General features: G+C 54.6%; 1 protein-coding gene across 7 annotated transcripts in view; it reads right to left on the bottom strand.

Moving 5' to 3' along the window:
• Positions 1–8,646, bottom strand: part of ASPSCR1 (ASPSCR1 tether for SLC2A4, UBX domain containing) — a 30,690-nt gene extending 22,044 nt beyond the window's left edge. For 4 of the 7 annotated variants that reach the window (XR_003005380.1, XM_024760681.1, XM_024760679.1 and 1 more), the window contains exons 1-4: positions 8,496–8,646; positions 7,539–7,594; positions 4,470–4,584; positions 3,102–3,202 (exon numbers count right to left, since the gene is read on the bottom strand). Coding sequence is in view for 6 of the 7 variants with exons in the window: in XM_024760681.1 (XP_024616449.1) it covers positions 3,102–3,202; positions 4,470–4,584; positions 7,539–7,594; positions 8,496–8,597 (374 nt within the window). In the remaining variant the exon portion in view is untranslated. Of the gene's footprint in view, positions 1–3,101; positions 3,203–4,469; positions 4,585–7,538; positions 7,595–7,996; positions 8,312–8,495 lie in introns of those variants that run through there. The other 3 variants (XM_024760683.1, XM_024760682.1, XM_024760684.1) reach the window with 3 other exon arrangements.
• Between the last annotated feature and the right edge of the window lie 9,823 nt (positions 8,647–18,469).

The following is an 18,469-nucleotide window of genomic DNA, read 5'->3' as shown; positions in this document are numbered from 1 at the left end:
AGGGTGTGTGCGGTAAAGGGGTGACCTTTGTGTCTAAAAATGGCTTCGTTTCATCCTCACCCTTCAACAATCTAGCAAAATAGAGAATTCTAAAACAAATGAATTTCCTACAGTATTCTGAAGGCACTGCTTGGCCACCTTCCTGGTGGTGCCCCAGGGAGCCTGAGGCCTTTGTGCAGGACTGCTGTCCCTCTCTGAGCGTGGGGAACCATCGCATCATCTCCAGCTCCTGATGCGTTACAGTGATGCCACCAGATGAGGCCCCACCAGTACAGGCAGAGCCAGCCTGTCACTCTGGAAACGCATGCCCTTTGGTTCCAGGACGGTTTCCCACCATCTTCACCAGCTTCCTCCTGTGCTTCTGTTTTATTTCTAGAGACGCAGTATCAGGAGCCAGCGGCCTGTCCTGTCCCGAGTCCCCTTCCTCTGGCCTCCATCCTGTGCTTGGCCGCCTGGCTCTGTGGCTCCTCTCAGGAGGAGGGATGGCAGGGACCCTGCACCCCAGGTCCAAGCATCGGCTCCCAAGCCTCGAGTGGCCGACCCCACGTGCCCTCAGGCATTTGCCACCTCGGAAAGAATGCGCTCAGTCAGGCCACAGACCAGCCAGTCACACCGGCTAACCCTCAGGCGCGTGGGTAGAACGGCATATCCTCAGGCCACCAGCCACCCCCAGACACACGGCACCCTGTCATGTGTGACAGGGATTGTGTCGTTTGATCCATAGCTGTGGCTGACCCCTGCACCTTCTACTGCAGCTTTCCGATCCGCTTCCAAGGGCTCTTCCTTTTTTTTTTTTTTTTTGCAGCACGCGGGCCTCTCACTGTCGTGGCCTCTCCCATTGCAGAGCACAGGCTCTGGATGCGCAGGCTCAGTGGCCATGGCTCACGGGACCAGCCGCTCCGCAGCATGTGGGATCCTCCCAGACCGGGGCATGAACCCGTGTCCCCTGCATCGGCAGGCGGACTCTCAGCCACTGCGCCACCAGGGAAGCCCTTCCTTATCTTTGAATGTTTCTTTTTAATAGCATCCACTTCCAGTTCCAACAGCCTCTCCATCCTCGGAGAACAGAAACAAATGCTGTCACCCGTCCTGACAGCTGCCATCTCTTCCTGTCTGTCTGCATTGGCCTCTCACGTCAGCCTTGCTCAAATGTCTGGGCACCCTTGGCTGTGGGCTCCTGTTTATGCCCAGGGCTCTGGTCACAGTGCAGCTGGCTATCAGTATCCAGGTGGTGATCTGGGAAGCCACCCACGCCCCCAACATTGGGAGCTTCCACCATTTTGGGAGCCACATGGGGGGCTCACGCTCACCTACCCCGGTTCTCGGGACAGCAAGGGCATCCCCAGTCCAGAGAGCCCCACCCTACCCAGGGAACCACCTCTGGCACCAGCAGCATGGAGTGCGAGGGGATCTAGGACCCCATGTCATCCAGCGCCTGCCCTGGCCACCCGCCCTGCCACCCCTGGCCCCTTGTCACCCTCCCCACCCACATCCAGGTGCTGTCACTGCCTCAGCTCCTGCTCTCTCCATCCTCCAGGCTGTATCTCTGTAAAGTCCTTTAATGGCGTTTTAGTTGCCTTTTGGGAGGGAGAAGAATCACACGCTGTGTTCCATGTGTTTCTCCTCTCCTTATTTCTGCCCCAGGGCCTTTGCACTTGCTGCCCCTTTGGCCCAGATGTCTCCTCAAATCCTAGTGCAGCTGGCTCCTCCACGATCTTCCCCAACACCTCCCAAGGCATCTTCCCTTCTTCTTTGTGATAGCTTCTGATAGTTTCTTCTGGTAGCTCCGTATACCTGCCTATTAGCTATGGGAGACCAGGACTAACTTCCTACTAGAGCCCCAGCCAAGCCTGTGCTGAATAAATGAAAGAATGAAGTAGAAACAGAGGCAGAGGCCCCATCTTTTCAGCAGCTGAGAAGGCAGGTGCTGGCAACCCAGGCCCTGGGCTTTGAGAAGCCCCCTCCTCCCCTGGGTCTCTGTTTCTTCTTCTGAAAACAAGGGTAACAGCAGCCTGACCCCCCCCAGCTGACAGAGGAACCAGTCAGACAACAGGTGCCAAGAGCAGTAGAGTGAGGTGGCAGCCTGTGTACTCATCTTAGAAGCACTAATACTGTCAGAAGCCACCTGAGTGGGGGCACAGAGTTCTCTCAGGAGAGCATCTGGGTAGGAAGCAGAAGCTGGCTGCAGGGGCGGCATCCCCGGCTACCCAGGACCAGGCTCGTGGGAGGGGAAGGGGCCAGCTGGTCTTGGCACAGCAGCCCACCGTGGCTGTCAGAGAAAGAACTGGCAACAGGGGGACACCAGCACATCAGATACGGGGAGAGGAGTTCCATGGGAGCGGCTGAGGTGGGGGAGCAGGAATCTGGATGCTGGGACAGCAGGGGCAGTGGGTGCCACATCAGATCAGAGCAGGCTTTCCTAGAGGCCCTGTCACCGTGGTGGCCCTACCCAGAGTCCCTTCTTCTGCACAGACAAACCATGGGCAAGGTCCTGTTCTCGGCACTTGAGACACATTAACTCATCTGATCCTCACATCACCCCTGGGAGGCCCAGAGAGGGCAAGCAACTTGCCCACGGCCACACAGCAACCACTACCCCCTCCCACGGTCCCTTCCACTCTGTTGGTTGAGACCTTTAAAAGTGGACAAAGTCTTCCATCCCACAATGAAAAACCAAAACTTAGAAGACTACCATTTTGACACACTCAGAAATAAAGTTTAAACCATTAATCACCAGATAGAAACTGACACATGTTAACTGTCATCAAGATGTTTTCTTTAAATACGGCCCATTCTCATGACAAGGAAGTTTTACACCTGCAGCATTTATCAGCTGAGAAGCCCAGCACCCCACTTCTCCCCTGACTGCTCACCACACAGGTGGGGACCTCTTGGGTTCCCCACAAGCTCTTCCAGAAGGGCACGGCCTGGCTGTCATACCAGGACACCAAGTAAAAAAGATGAGCTACTGGTGACCAGCACCTGCTGGTATGAAGCCAAAGCAAAGCTCAGGCTTGTGGCTCTGGACTAGCCCCAGTGACCATGGCAGCATCCCCAGGGCAGAGGCGGGCAGAGCCCCAAACCTGCTCACTGACACTTACCTGATCTGGGCAAAACGGCAGAGAAGCTCCCAGAGTGTCTGGCCTGAGCAGAAAGTGTCTTGCAACCTGGAGCCATCATCCAACTGCAGAGCAATGCGCACCTGAGGGGCGAGATACAGGAACCAAGTCAGGAAGAGGAGCAGCTATCCCAGCTGCTGGTCTGATCCTTAGGGCACAGGCGGAGGGCATTGTGTTTGCTGAATTTTAGTAAGTGAGCACACTGCCTTACAGGATAATTTTAACAATTATCTCCCTAAATAGTGACACAAGTCTATAACCCACAAGGGGGTAAATTCTCCTCTGGTCCCTCTGTTGAACAACAGACACACTAAAGCACGAGTGCAGAGACCCTAGGTAAGGACCTTGCACAGCCCCACCTGTCACAGCCCAGCGCGTGACTCTCTAGGTCATTGCTACTCCTGCCCTTCTAGCCAAGGGACTCCTCAAGGGCACGTTTATTTACATTAAATCCCAATAACAAACAAAGGAGGAACTGTTCTGTGGGAAACTGCGAGGGGGTCTCCAGCACACCCAAGGAACCCACAAGGGAAGTCAGGGTGCTTCCATGTGAAAGGCTGAGAACCACAACTGTAATGGAGAGAGGTGTTAATAAGCTCAGCCCCAGGCGCCTGACTCCTGGTAGGCTCTGGACAGAGAAGTAACAGCCCAGGGAATGAGCCTCCTTGCCTCTCGACATGGATGAAAACCACTTCCCTGCAGTGTTGGGAGAATTTGCAGTTTTGTATGTAAAGGACCCGCTTGTGCACAAGAGAGCAGCTATCACCATGATTCTTGTCTCTATCCACAGTAACCCTAGTGTCATTCACTAAATCCCTAGGACATAAAAGTGACTGATTTGGTAGAAAGCAGTGGACTGCAGTCAGGAGACTCAGGCTGTGGTCTAGCCGAGACTGGTCAGAGGAAGCCTGCGCCCCTGAGCTGGGTGTCCTCGTCCCGGAAGTGAGGCTGCACTGGACACGGCACAGAGTCCTGTGGGCTCTAAGACTCTTGGTGATTTTCTGACCAGAAACATCAGGTTGTATGGTGGATGCTACCAGCACGCTGATACGGACACAGCACAATTAACCGCCTCTCCACCCCCCACCCTCCAAAAAAATTCAGCACAAAGAATGAGAAGTCTCACTTCCAGTCATCAGCTTTTGGAGTAGAAACGTGGCTCTGGCCTAACCTAGAGAAGGCAGCCTCACCCAAGGACGAGGACAAGTGCCTCGCCTGCACAGCCCTCTGGAACAGCCCACGCTCCACACCCCGTCTGCTCGGCCTGCTGATACATCCTGCAGCCCAAATGGTCTGAATGGAAGAGCCAGGAGGAGCAGTGCCACCAGTCCCTCCTTGAGAGCCACCTACCATGTTCTCGGGCCCCTTGCGGCTCCGGGAGATGGGCACCATCTCCAGCTTGGCGTTATTGGGCAGATTGGCGAATCTCCACTGGAGAGAGAGGTCAAGCACATTCCTCTGAAACCTGCAAAACAGACCGAAGCCACAGGCTGCCCGCCGACCCGAACACAGCCCAGCCCTGCCGGGACCACGGCACAAGCAGAGTGACGCCCACGTCTGGCTAGCAATTCCACAGCCCATGGCGCCAAGGCTGCAGGAACGGTGACGGCAGGCAAGCCTGCAGAGACAGGGTGGGTCCCTGACTCCAGCAGTGGGTCTTCCAAAGGAAAGAGAGAGTGAGCACTGATACAGTTCAGGCAAGAACAGAGAGAACACAGACAGGTCACCCCTGGGGCAAACCGAGGGCCTGCTCTTCCAGACTGTGAAGCAGCAACCAGCCCAAGTACAAACTCAGAAGATAAAAGCTCGTGTGGGCATGACTAAGGGGTGTGCACTGTGCTCTGCGCAGAAAAGCTCTAACAGAACCATGCCTTGTCGTCACTGCTCGGAGCTGCAGCAGTCTGGCCACTGCGGCCACTCTCCCTGTGCTGCTGGCCATCAGCCAAAACAACCCGCTCCTGTCACTCCTGCTTCCTGCTACCCTTGGAAGCAGGGCCACAACCCCAAAGACCAGTGACAGAGGCAAAAGTTCTAGAGAACCACAAATGGAATGACCGGGCCTGAAGTCTCCATGGAGAGCCAGGCCCTCACGGTGGCTGCGATTCACAGATGAAGGGCTGAGACCGCCATTCCTAGCTCACAAAGCCAAGTCCTCCAACCCTGGAGCAGCCCTTCAGTCTCTCTGCCTGTGTCCTGCATGTTTTAGCTGCTGCACAGGGACCTGGCAGCTTAGAGCTTCCAACAGATGAGGAAGAGGCCCACATGGGCTTGCAGCCTCCTGACCCTCATGCATGGAGCTCCTGGATCCAAGGAGGGATGGTTCTTGGAAGGAACTGAGGGGAGCAAAGTGAACTGGTGAGTCAGGGCGGAAATATCCACAGCCAGGAGAGGAGGGCAGGTGCAGAATCCAGGGACCTCCGAGACGCCTGCTGCTCTCTATTGACAGCCTGCCCTCCCGAGAAGCACAGTCAGGGTCGTGGTCACCCTACTTCACAAACAGGAAACTCAGATGAGAAGTGCCAGTAGGTAGCCCAGGCCACCCAAAGGCAGTGCTGGGACCGCAATCTGCAGCTCCTGATGTCCACCTCAGATCACACCTCTTTGGTGGACTGACAGGGAGTCAGATATCCACTCCTGAGAAGAGGAGAGAGAGGAAGGGGCGTGGGCTTTGAAGGCCTGGACACTGCCTCACCCGTGGGCAGGGAGGGTGGCGGTCAGGTGGCCCTGGAGCCTGAGTGACCCTGGGCCCTCTCCTCCTGACCCCCTTAGCTCCCAGGAACCCTACAGGAAGGAGAACCACCACTGTTAACCCTATAGATCACTTGGGTCTCAGAAAAGCTCCTGCCCACAGCAGAAAACAGTTCTGCCATGTGGCCTTGATTTTACAAGAGACAGACAGCAGCCAGAATAAATCACCAGGAGAGTGAAAAAGAGAACTTATTTATGCCTCTCAGAAATCAGACTGTGAGCTCTATTTTCAATGAACGTTTAGGGGGAAAACTACAGCACTAGTGAGAGAATGTGAGCTTTCAATATACACAAAGTGGTCACCCGATGGCATGAATGCCAAGATGCCTTTGGAAACAATGGTTTTCTGAACATGAATAGGGCGTTTACAAGACTTGGGAAAGAAACACCTTTGATACCCATCTTCAACACTGGCTGGAAATTGCCTTATGACAACCTCAACGTCAAGTGCAAGACAGGACAGAAGACCTAAGGAAAACCCGAGAAGCGGGGCTCAGAGCTCTGGAGATGAGAGGAAGGGGTCTCACACACGTGCACACACATGCGTGTGCAAAACGCTGCCTTCGGTGGCAATGGCAGCAGTTTTTAAACAAATTACACAGTCGGTGGATACAAAGGAGACAAGAGAAAAATCAATACATGTTGTAACAGTCCAACCAGGCACCACGTGGAGATCTCAGGCAGGTTCAGGGAGAGCAAAGAAAGGGCACACAGCTCTGTGACAGGATGCCAGGGGACAGCCCAGCACTGGCCCTGGGATTCTCGGTGGCAAGAGGCAGAGACCTGGGATGACGTGAGGGCATCTCCACTCACACCTCCTCTGCAGAGCCCTACGTGAGAGGCAGCACGGGCCAGGTCTAGCAGAGCAGGCTCCCACCCCTTGGGCTCCTCTCTACCCCTGAATGTGAGGACAGCCAAACAGTGAAGGACACGCCGCTGCTAAGATTGGAAGCTCCCCATACAGGACAGAAATCCATACCCACCAGTGCGGGGTTTTGAGCCCTCCATTGCCTTAGACCCCACAAGAATCTGGTAAAAGCCCTCTCTTTGGAAAAATGCCTGCACACAAAGACCCATGCACACAACTCCAGGGTCTGTGAGCCCACCAGAACCCACCTACAGTTTGCAGGTTTCTTCCCATTTCTCCATGACCACCTCCTCTTGCCCTCAGAGCTCCACCAGGAACTTACACAACCAAATGCACAAAAGCCCTCTGCAGTGGGTAGAATGGTGGCCCCTAAAGAGACATATCCACATCTTAACACCCAGAACTCATGAATGTGCCTTATTTGGAAACAAGGCCTTTGCAGATGTAATTAAAGATCTTGAGATGAGGTCATCCTGGATTACATGGTAGCCCCTAAATTCAAAGACAAGTAGCCTTATAAGAGACAAAAGAGGAGAGACACAAACACACAGGAAGCAGGGCGGCAGAGACTGGAGGGAGGCAGCCACAAGCCCAGGGACGCCTGGAGCCCCCAAAAGCTGAAAGAGGCAAGAGAGGTGCCTCCCCTAGACCTCTGGAGGGAGTGCGGCCCCACCAACACCATCATTAGGGGCTTCTAGCCTCCAGAGCGTGAGAGAATAAACCTTGTGGGTTTAAGCCTCAGCAGGGCCCTGCGGGAAGGGTGGATGGATTTGGAGCCCGAGGCCCGGCCAAAGCAAACTCACTTCAGGTCGTACTCGTTGGGGTTGAAGTCCTGCCGATGGCACGTGTCCTCCAGGACCTAGGGGTGAGATGAGGGCATGAGCCACTGTATCTGGCCTGGTGGGCCCCGGCGGGGGTAGGCAAGTGCCACTGAGGCAGCCAAGGGCACAGAGTCCACCTCTTGGAGACCTGGTCGGCTCTGTAGGACTAAGTCTAATACAATCCAGGTGATGGACCGTCCACTCAACAGCTCCACACGTCTCACCTGCAAATCCTGCTCACTCTCCTCCTCCTCGCTGGGCCTGCTTTGTCAACCCAGCTCTGTGGGACCCAACAAACCGGGTCCCCAACAAACCCGGCACCACAGACATCTTCCTACACTCGGGGACACCCCACACACAGAGAATAAAGTTCAAACTCCACAGAGACCCAGCTCGAGTGGGTCCTAGGTGCCCCCCTGGGCGGGAGCCCCAGTCCCTACCCTGCACGCACTGAGTTACCATTCATCGTCTCAGTCCCCTGCACCACCGTGTACGTGCACCGTCCCCTACACATCAGGCACAACAAGCATTTCCAACGTAATGCAATCGACGTCCGCCAGTTGCCCGATGAAGTGCTGCGAGTGACTCAGCACACCCGGCCACAGCACACCGAGACGAAGGGCGACCCCGGGGTGGGGACAAGGTTCGGGGGCCCTCGGAGGCGGGCTCGTAGTACCGCGAGCTCCGGTGGGGGTGGCAGAGGCCGCGACCCCCGCCAGCCCCTGAGCGCGGCGCCCCCGCCCCCACGGACCCGGAGCCGGGCGCGGAAGTGGGCGGGCCCACCGCGCCAGGAGGCCGCTCATTGGACGTCGCAGACCCCGCCCCGAGGGTCCCCCCGGCTCCGCCCCCGCGGCCCTCGCAGGAACCGCAGGAGCGGCTGGCGCCGAGGCGCAGCCTTCGCATCCCTGCTTGCCGCCCGCCGCCCGCCCGCGGCCGCACCTGCAGTAGCACTGTGCTCGGCGTCACCTTCACCGTGTGGCGACGCCCGTTCGGGGCTAGCACCGATACCGCAGAGCCCCCGCTGCCCGCCGGGGCCGCCATCTTCTGCTCACGTGACCCGCCGCCGCCCGCCCAGCGTCAAATTTTATCCGCAACAGCCGGACGCACAGCCTCGCGGCCTCGGGGGCGGGCCCTGGGGCGGGGCGGGGCCAGCGCGCCTCCGGGCCCGCCCCTGCCTGGCCACGCCCCCAGTGCTTTCGCGGGGCCCGCGAGCGCGCACCCGACGTTAGGTAGGCGCGGTCACTCCAGCGCGGCCACGTGGCCCCGGTTCTGGGCCGGCGGTGCGGGCAGCGAGTGCGCCTAGGCCTCGGCTCCCTGTCCTCGCCGGCCCGTCCTGGGTCCCACTGCCCCCCTTCCTGCCCCCTCTGGTCCCAAGGGGTAGGGTCAAGCCCGGTACCCCTGCGGAGTGAATGTGTGCCGGCCGTGGGGTGGTGTCAAGGTCAGGGAGCAGCTGCCAGGAAAGGCCGACCAGAAACTCCAAACCAGAGAGCAGATTCAATGAAAGTCTGTGACGAACATTCTGCCTGTCCGTGCGCTCACTCTGCCAGCAGCTAAACTCTGACAGAACTTGTCCCCCAATTCCACCCGCCCAAGGCAGTGGAAGGGCCGGGAGGAGGGGCGTGTGGGATCCTGCCACCCCTCTGGTGTGGGTGCTGTCACGCCTTGGTGTAGCTGACACATCTGTCTCACAAGCAGTTTCATACTGACAGACGACTGCATGCTTATGCGAGAAAACGGGAAAGCCTCAGGGTAGCCACAGCTCCACGGCCACCCCTCACAGTTTGCCTCACAGTCCAGAGGGCCTGTCTAGCACTCTGTGCAACCTCAGTGCCTCACCGAGCCACACACACTTCCTGGTCGCCATTGGCCAGTCCCCTCTCCTGAGGCCGGGGAACACCACAGGACACAGGACAGAGAAATTTTCTGGCTCAGAGACAGTGTCTGCTGACCTGCCCCACCCCCTCCTACCTGCTCACATGGGTCTCATCATCTATGTGTAGCCGAGTTCACGAGGCCTTGAAGCAGACACCTGTGGGGCATTTGTGACCACTGCCTGCAAGCTCTCAAACCCACCCTTCAGCCCAGCAGGGCCCCACATGCCGTTCTACAGCAGTCAGGCCCCAAGTTGCCCCCAACCTGGCCTCTTCAGCACTGTGGGGTTTCCTCAGAGCCTCATCTGCACTGGGACAGGCCTTTTGTGCCTGCTCACTTGTTTACTGGCTGTCCCAGGCCAGTCCCTTCTGTCTGGCCCTCCGCCGGCAGGCACGCAGAGCAGACCCTGGCACGGGGTGGGTGCTCTGCAAACATCTGTGAGAGGAATGACTATCGATGGGGGGAAAAACGAATGCACAGTCCCCCGACATGTGCCTTCTCCTCCTTCTGCTGCCACTCACCTGGCAGGGGCAGGGTGCCCCAGGCTCAATGAGGTCTGTGTCCTGGCATTGGCACTAGGAGGTGGGAAAGGCAGAGCAGACCCGCCTCCCTTAGTGGCCTGGCTGGGCCAGACCTGGTGAAGACCAAGCAGGACAGACCAGACCCCACGGAGCTCCCATGAAGCAAGCCCCAGAGCCGACCCCTGGATGCCGGACCTCAGCTTGAGAAGCCTCCAGAGGCTGGAAATGCCCAGCAGAGGCTCCCCTGGTACAGGGGATTATTTCAGGCTGGAGGCAAAAATTCCAGGTTAACACACCAGCTCCACACCACAGCAGGAAGGACCCTCACCTGCCCCATGGCAAGTTTGCCATAGATTAGGACCCACACGCCTGGCCCTCCATTTGCTCTGTAGGGAGGCTGCCTCCTCGTGCTTACCTTCCTCAGTTCCTCACTGCAACCTGTCACCTTCCCTCAAGGCCCCATCGCCTCCTGTGGGTGGTCCAGGCACAGCTTTAAGGACGTGATCACAGCAGAGGTCACAGAGATGACTGTAGGGTCAAAGATCATCTTTGGGGGACTTCCCTGGTGGCCCAGTGGTAAAGAATCCGCCTTACAGTGCAGGGGATACGGGTTCGATACCTGGTCAGGGAACTAAGATCCCACATGCTGCAGGGCAACTAAGTCTGTGTGCCACAACGACTGAGCTCGCCAGCCTCAACTAGAGCCCACACGCCCTGGAGCCCTCACACCACAACTAGAGAAGAGAAAACCTGAACACCACAACTAGAGAGAAGCCCACATGCTGCAGTGAAAGATCCCACGTGCTGCAACTAAGACCCGATGCAGCCAAAAATTAAATAAATAATCTTTAGGGGAAAAAAATCATCTCTGAGAGGCATTCAAGGCCCCAAAGGGGAGCCTCTTCTTCGTGCTCATAGTTCAGCCTCTCTCTGCAGCTCACATTTTTCTTTCCAAATTTGCCGTTTTAAAAAATAACAGATCTGTACATTAACTTTCACAGCAGCTTTACCTAATAGTCAAAAGCTGGAATGAACCTGGATGGCCTTCAACAGGTTGAGCAGTTAAACAATGTGGCACATCCACACATGGAGCACTGCTCAGCAATCAAGAGAAGGAACTACTGACACCGCAGCCTGGGTGAGTCTCCAGGGAAACACGCTGAGTGAAAAGAGTTGGTCCCCAAAGACTGCATACGGTACCATTCCATTTATATAGCATTATGGAAGTGACAGCATTTGCCTTTTCTCTCTGCATTAATATATGCATATGTATTTATATTTGAAAGTAAGTTGATGACATCCAGGCACTCTTCCCCCAAATAATGCAACAGCTCCTCCTGAGAACCAGGACCTTCTCCTTTTTAATCATAACCCAACACCACACCCAACAACCATGGATATAATGATATTATCTAATACACAGCCCACTTTAGACTTTCCCTTGTTGTCCCCAAATGGTCCTTTACAGCTGGTTGTCACATTGCATTTTGTTGTTGGGTCTGTTTACACTCCTTTAATCTACCAAAGTCCTGGGAATTCCCTGGCGGTCCAGTAGTTAGGACTCTGCACTTCCACTGCTCAGGGCATGGGTTCGATTCCTGGTTGGGGAACTAAGATCCTGCAAGCTGTGTGGTGAGGCCAGAAAAAAAAAAAAAACCACCCTACCACAGTCCCTCTATTTTTTGTTTCGTTTTAATTTTTCATGACATTTGCATTTTTTAGAGCCCAAGGCTGGATCTGTCTGATCTTTTCCTGGAGTTAAACATTCAGTGCAGTGAGGCAGCACAGATGACAGCCCCCCAGGAGGTCCAGGATATCAGTTTGTCCCATTAGTGGGGACGTGCAGACTGAACCTCCATGTTCCAGGTCCCGTGTAGACTGAATAAGCTATGTGTGGGGTAATTCTTTGAGAGCACAAATATGATGTTTTTCCAAGAACCATTTACCCAGTGGTTTTAGCATCAGTTGATGGTCCTTGCCTGAATCCATCATTACATTTATGGTGCAAAATCACAAGCTTCCAACTTTATCGTTCCTCTACATTTAATAGGCATTTTTTGGTCAAGAATTTTTTTAATTCCTAAATATTAATATGAACTCATGGATTCTTTTTCTTCTTTCAGTTATTCTTTTTGATGCTCAAATTTGATCCAAATTTGGCCAGTGAGATACACACCCCCTTTAAGCTGGCTCCTGTGCTCCCTTGGGTGGGGGGGCAGTGACTTTTTATTTTCATATTATTTCAAACGTAGAAGTTGCAAGAACAGTAAAAGGAACTCCTGCATACCTCTTAGACAGACTCTCCAGTTGTTTACATGTCACCCATTTGCTTCATCGTCATTATCTCTCTCTCTCTCTCCATATATATGTATATATGTTCTGAACCACCTGAGAGTAAATGGAGACATTGTACACCTCTGCCACTAAATACTTCAGTGTGTATGTCTCAAGAGCCAGGCCGCTCTCTTACTTCACCACCGAACTGTGATACAACATTGGGAGATCTGTCATTGATACCACACTCCGAGCTACTCTACCGTCACCTGTAGCACTCACATCTTTCCTGCATCTTTTCGATGTTTGTGTTGTTCTCTGAGCACTTCATCACTTCAGCCACAAGAAAGTATTTTAGGCCCCCCCAGGATGTCCCTGCCCCAGCCCTGAATGCCATTTCTCAAGGAAGCCCTAGTCCCTTTTCGAGGGGAATGAGATTTAGAAACCGAGGTCTGGAGCTGAGCACGTTCGTTGCTACCGGTGTGCCTCTGGTTTGTAGGCCCTCTCAGGGGACAGAACTAGCATCCTGAATTCACCACCCCTCAGTCTTCTTCTTCTTCCCTCCTTCCGTATTTATATTTGGTTGAATTGTATGAAATTGCCAATATTCAACCATTTTCAATCTACAAAAAAAGGTACAACCAAATATCCCCTTATCCACAGTGAGAACCCTTGTTTTCAGCAGCATCAATATATTTATTAATTTGCTCTGTTCCAAAATACCCTTCAGGGACTTCCCTGGTGGTCCAGTGGTTAAAACTCTGCACTCCCAATAGAGGGGGCCCGGGTTTGATCCCTGGTCAGGGAACTAGCTCCCGCATGCATGCTGCAACTAAAAGATCCCACATGCTGCAATGAAGATTCCCACATGCTGCAACTAAGACCCGGTGCAGCCAAATAAATAAATAAATATTAAAAAAACAACAACCTTCCAAATAGCTTTGGAATTACTACAACAATACTGCTAGTAACCAGACCTACTAAGGAAATCTCAAGATTTCTTTGTAGTTATTTTTGTCCTCAAAATATATCGTACAAAAGAAATACAGAGTATTGTGTTCAAAATTATTTGAATTAATTCTTTTTTGTGTGTGTGTGGTTATGTTAATTGGATACACATGTTCATTTATTACTGAATTTTAGGGTCTTTTTCACTCTTTTTTGATTTAATGTTATATTTTGATTATGAAAAATATTTATTTATTATTTGATTTGAATATTATTTGATTCAAAAGTTATAAGTATAAAATGACACATAGCCAGAAAAGGGTCCTCCTTCTTCATCCACTCCCACTCACACCCATAAGAACTAATCTTCTTCTGGTTCTGGGGTAGCTTTCCTGCCTTTTTGCAAAGATGAGCACATGCATGGAGCAGAGGCTAAGTGGACACAGATGCGGATTCTTCCTCTCCTTCCTTCTTACACAGCAGGTGACACAGAACATACCCTCATTTGTTCTTTTCTCTGCAGCCTACATGACCCACTCTGGGACCCCGTCTAACTCCGCTCCCCTCCACAGTGCGGTACACCCAGAGCACAAAGTCCTGGACGTCGTATAGGCTGTCACAGCATCCAGGCAGCCTAGGGAGTGGTCAGGGCATGGGGTCCCGGCTCCCCTACCTGCACCAAGCAGAGCTTTGACACCTCCTGGCTGCCCGGGCCTCCGTTCTTCATCTGTAAAACTCGACCCAGAGAGGTGGAGGTCAGCGCAGGTGAGCCAGACAGAACATCACAGGCGGCAGTTCCCCCCAGTAGCTGTGGGAAGCCCTGAGCCCAGTCAGAAGGTGAGGCTGGGGTCCTCACCCCAGGCTGCACAGAATCCTTTCAAGGTTGGCCTGGGTCCCACCTGAATGCTGGGGTGGGGTGTCCCTGGTGGGACCGAGGCTGTATTTTCCAAAGAAACAATGTCCCAGACTGTGGTTCTATTAGGACTTCAGGTCATAGGTTAAAGTTAAAAAGCCCATGGCTGGGCTGACCTGGGAACCGAAGCGCCTCGAACCTGTCTCTTTGGGAAAGTTATGGCTCATTCTCAGAGCAAGTGGCTTCTGAGGCTCTTCTGAGCTGGGCCCACGGAGGCACAGCCCTGCCCCACGCTGTGCTTACGGTCCAGCTGAATGCATTTAAAAATATGTTTGTAAAGATATATATAATTGTGGTTAAATTGCAGTTTAAATTTAATCAGCTTAAAATATATTTTTTTAAATAAATTTATTTATTTTATTTATCTATTTTTGGCTGTGTTGGGTCTTCGTTGCTGTGCGCGGGCTTTCTCTAGTTGTGGCGAGCGGGGGCTACTGTTCGTTGTGGTGCGCGGGCTTCTCACTGCTGTGGCTTCTCTTGCTGCAGAGCACGGGCTCTAGGCGCGCCGGCTTCAGTAGTTGTGACACACGGGCTTAGTTGTTCCGTGGCATGTGGGATTTTCCCGGACCAGGGCTCGAACCTGTGTCCCCTGCATTGGCAGGTGGATTCTTAACCACTGTGCCACCAGGGAAGTCCCTTAAAAATCTACTTTCCAGCATAGATCCTTTGGGAGTTTATCTGTATTATCAATAAGGCAGTGGCTTTCCACCGCCAAAGAAAAAAATGTAACTTCCTGGTGGCTGCGTGCTGCTCACTCTCACCGCTCTCCACCGCACAGCCTCCTTCAGCCCGTCCCCCAAGCCTTTCGTCAGCTCCCTCATGTCATGAGGACTATGCCCACATGTCACCTGCTGGGGGACTTCCCTGACCGCATCCCACCTGCCACCCTCTGCCTGGTTTTCTCGTTTTCTCTCCCCTCCTGACACCACATTGTGGAGCCCCTTGGGCAGCTGTTTTCCATCATCTGCCCCCTCACCCCCAGCAGACAAGCCTGGGCCAGGGCTCCGGTGAGTGAGTGTGAGATCGTCAGGGACCCTTCCCCCGTGCATGGAGCTGCCCTACATCTGGTCTCAGTCGGTGGCCTCCAGGCAGGGCAGACACCTTGGACAGGTAAGAACCTCGGCTCATTCTCACACATGCAAGAGAGATCACACTATCGATTTCACGAAATGAGCTGCGTTTCTACGTTGCCACCCTACCCGCTGGCAGAATAATCAGTGCCCTTGACTCAGGAGCTTTCTGGGCCCTCAGCATTCTCCTCTGAGAAATGGATCCTGACTCCTAGGTGGAGGGTGGTAGTGCTTCTGCAAGATGGTTTAAGGAAAGTGTTCAGCATAGTTCCCACAGCCCTCTCACAAGTAAGCAAACACACTGGGGGCTGGAGAGGACAGGGAAGGCCACCTTCCTGCTCCTCCTCACCTCATCTTCCTCCCTCCCAGGCAGCGGCGAGACAGCTGTTCCCAGGCGCTGCTTTGAATTAAAAAGTGGTGTGGCCCTTTAAGAGAAGCATCCGCCACCCCCGCTGCCCTGCTGCCCCCTTTGAAGTCCCTGGCGCTGAAAGGTTCCCAGTGGCAGATCTGAGGGTTTGTTTCTGCCTCCCCAGAGGCCACGTGCGGATCATAGGGTGGGAGGGAGGGGGGGCCGAAGGTCACAAGGCCGGCCAGGCCTCCCTGGCCGGCAGCCGCTATTGCAGCAGGCACTGAGGACCAGCAGGCTGCATGGAGGGGACCAGGCGGCTGGAGCTCATTAGGGCTCAGCAGAGCCAGCAGCTGGGAGAGCTAAGGAGGAGATGTCTCCCGCCCTCCCCGTGGGCCGGGGGCAGCCTGACTTCCCCAACGCCCTCTCACCTATACAGTGAGGAGCATGCGCTGGCACTTCGGGACGCTCTGGCGACACCCCAAGAAGCCCCATCTGCACAGATGTGTAGGAAGCCCCTCCCATCGCCATGACCTTCCTCCCCCCAGCTTTGGAATATGGCTGGTTCCAGGTGGACCCAGGTGGACCCTGACACGCCACAGTTAGCTGAGGTCAGCTGTGGGTTGGCATCCAGGAGGGTTCTTCAGCCAGGACTGCCCACAAGCCAGGTGTGGCTGTGTGAGGGGGTTGGGCTGGCGCAGGGGCTCTCAGAAGCTGGCTCCCAGGGGTCGAGCCTGGGGCCAGAAAACGCTACTTGTCCTCTGTTCACCAGGCACCGGAGGATGGGGTTTGCAGCAGAGTGGCGGGAGCATCTGGGACTCAGCTTCCTCCCGCTCTCACCCATAAGTAAAGGGGGCTCTGACTCCCACATGTTCCCAGTCCTAGGGTGAGGTGTGTGTGGGTCTCTTCTGCAGGTGACCCCAAGGCTGCTCAGGCCAGGCCTGCAAATGGCCACCGATTCCCAGGAGAGGACTTCTTCTGGCATCATGCCTAGGAGCTGTCTATTAAAGCCTGTAACTGACCAGGTGGTCCCAGCCCCACCTTCCCCTGCCCCTGCACCAGATGGCTCCAATGGACTTTTCTCATCAAGGCCCCAGGATGTGAGGCAAGGGGGGTGCCTACTGATGGATGGGGGGGCTCGGGGAAACCAAAAGTGTTCGAGCTCTGTAATTGCACGGCCTGAGCTTAAGGCCCCTCCCCCAGCTCAGAGCCGTCGGTGGGCTCTTGCCTGGCTATGGAGCGGGGTCTCCATTCAGGGCAAGCCACTGGGGGGAGTGCAGTGGTCTGCCCCACTTCCCTGCCCTCTTGGGCCTCGGAGGCCAGCAGCTGGGATGCAGAGCCACCCAGGTGGTTGTGTGAGGCGGGGCGTCTGAGGCCCGCAGGCAACAGCTGGGCCCCAGACGGCAGGCAGCAGCTGCAGCACAGAACAGCCTTGTGCTCTTGGAGCCCTGGGCTCAGGGCCCTCGGGGATCGCCAGGAAGGAGCTGGCTGTGTGATATGGGGCCGTCCCAAGTCCAGGCAAGGGCACTGGGTCTGGAGCTCCTGGACATCCTGAGGACCTGAAGGCCCAGTCCCAGGTGGGATCCCCTGCACCACTGACTGTCCCCACCATACCTTCCTCCCCAGGGCCTGCCTGCCAGTCTGGGCCCCAAGCCTGCCTCAACTCGGGCCCTAGCTCTTGCTTCCTGAAATGTGCCATCTCTGACGCCCCCTTCCCAGGAATTGGGCACATGTCCATGTGTGGACCGCAAGTCTCATTGGCCCCCTCTGTGCTCCCTTCCTTATATCTTCCTCCCCAAGGGACCAGCCCCTGAACCCCCATCCTATACCTGGGGATGCTGCTCCAAAATAGGCAGAGGCCCCCCTCTGGGCTCTCATTTTCCCAGGCCTCCTTGCACCTGGGCATGCATGCGATCTTGACCAGAAGCACCTGCAGCCCACCTGAATGGGAGCCAGGAAGCCAAGAGGCAGGAATGATACAGAGCCCACCCTGGACATGGCAATGGGGGGGGCTGGTAAGCAGAAGGGTGGGTCCCACGTCCAGCATATGTGGTGTCCATGGCCCATGGGACCACTGCAACAAGGCAATTTGGGACATTGTTCCTGCTTCTCCTCCTCAAGCTTGAGTGTTGGCCCTCCAGACATTCCATGAGCCCCCTGTGCCCAGGACCTCAGTCTACCTTGGTGTCTGAAGGATGGCCAGCATCCACCAGGGAGCAATAACTATCAAACAAGTCCTGCCTCATTTCATGCTCTCATGACCCTGGAAGGCAGGTACTATTCTCGTCTCCACCTTACACATAACAAGCCTGAGGTTCAGAGAGCCAGCTGCAGGCCCTGAATGCAGAGATAGGCTCCCAGTCCCGCAGCTACATCTCTTAGTGTGTGGGCCCCACAGACATCTGTCTAATGAGTGAATGGGGGCATGTACATCCCATGTCCCAGCAGGATCTCCAGGGTAGGACCAGCCCACCACGTTCATTCACCTGCCCCGCATCCCTGCCAGTCACCTGGTGCCTCAGGCCCAGCCTGCTGACCATCATTGGTTAGACCCATTGGTGTTTGGGGTTTTTTAGGTAAAATTCATAATATAAAACAGCTTCAAGGTGTACAACTCCATGGCATTTAGTACATTCACAGTGTTATGCAACCATCAACATGATCAATTTCAGAACATTTTCATCACCCCAAAAATAAACCCTGTACCCATTAGCAGTCACTCCCTGTTCCTCCCTGTCCCCTGGCAACCAAAAGTCTGCTTTTCTATCTCTATAGATCTGCCTATTCTGCATATTTCATGTAAATGGAATCATAAGGTATGTGGCCTTTTGTTTCTGGCTTATTTCACTTACCTTAATGTTTTTAAGGTTCGTCTGTGTCATAGCATGTGTCAGTACTTTGTTCCTTTTTATGGCTGAATAATAGTCCATTGTATGAATGGACCACATTTTATTTATCCATTTTATTCA

The sequence above is a fragment of the Neophocaena asiaeorientalis genome, unplaced genomic scaffold (assembly GCF_003031525.2).
Source record: "Neophocaena asiaeorientalis asiaeorientalis breed wild unplaced genomic scaffold, Neophocaena_asiaeorientalis_V1.1 scaffold30, whole genome shotgun sequence".
In the NCBI taxonomy this organism is placed as follows: Eukaryota; Metazoa; Chordata; class Mammalia; order Artiodactyla; family Phocoenidae; genus Neophocaena; species Neophocaena asiaeorientalis.
Note: the sequence above shows the minus strand (reverse complement) of the source record. Positions and strands in the feature narration are given on the sequence as shown.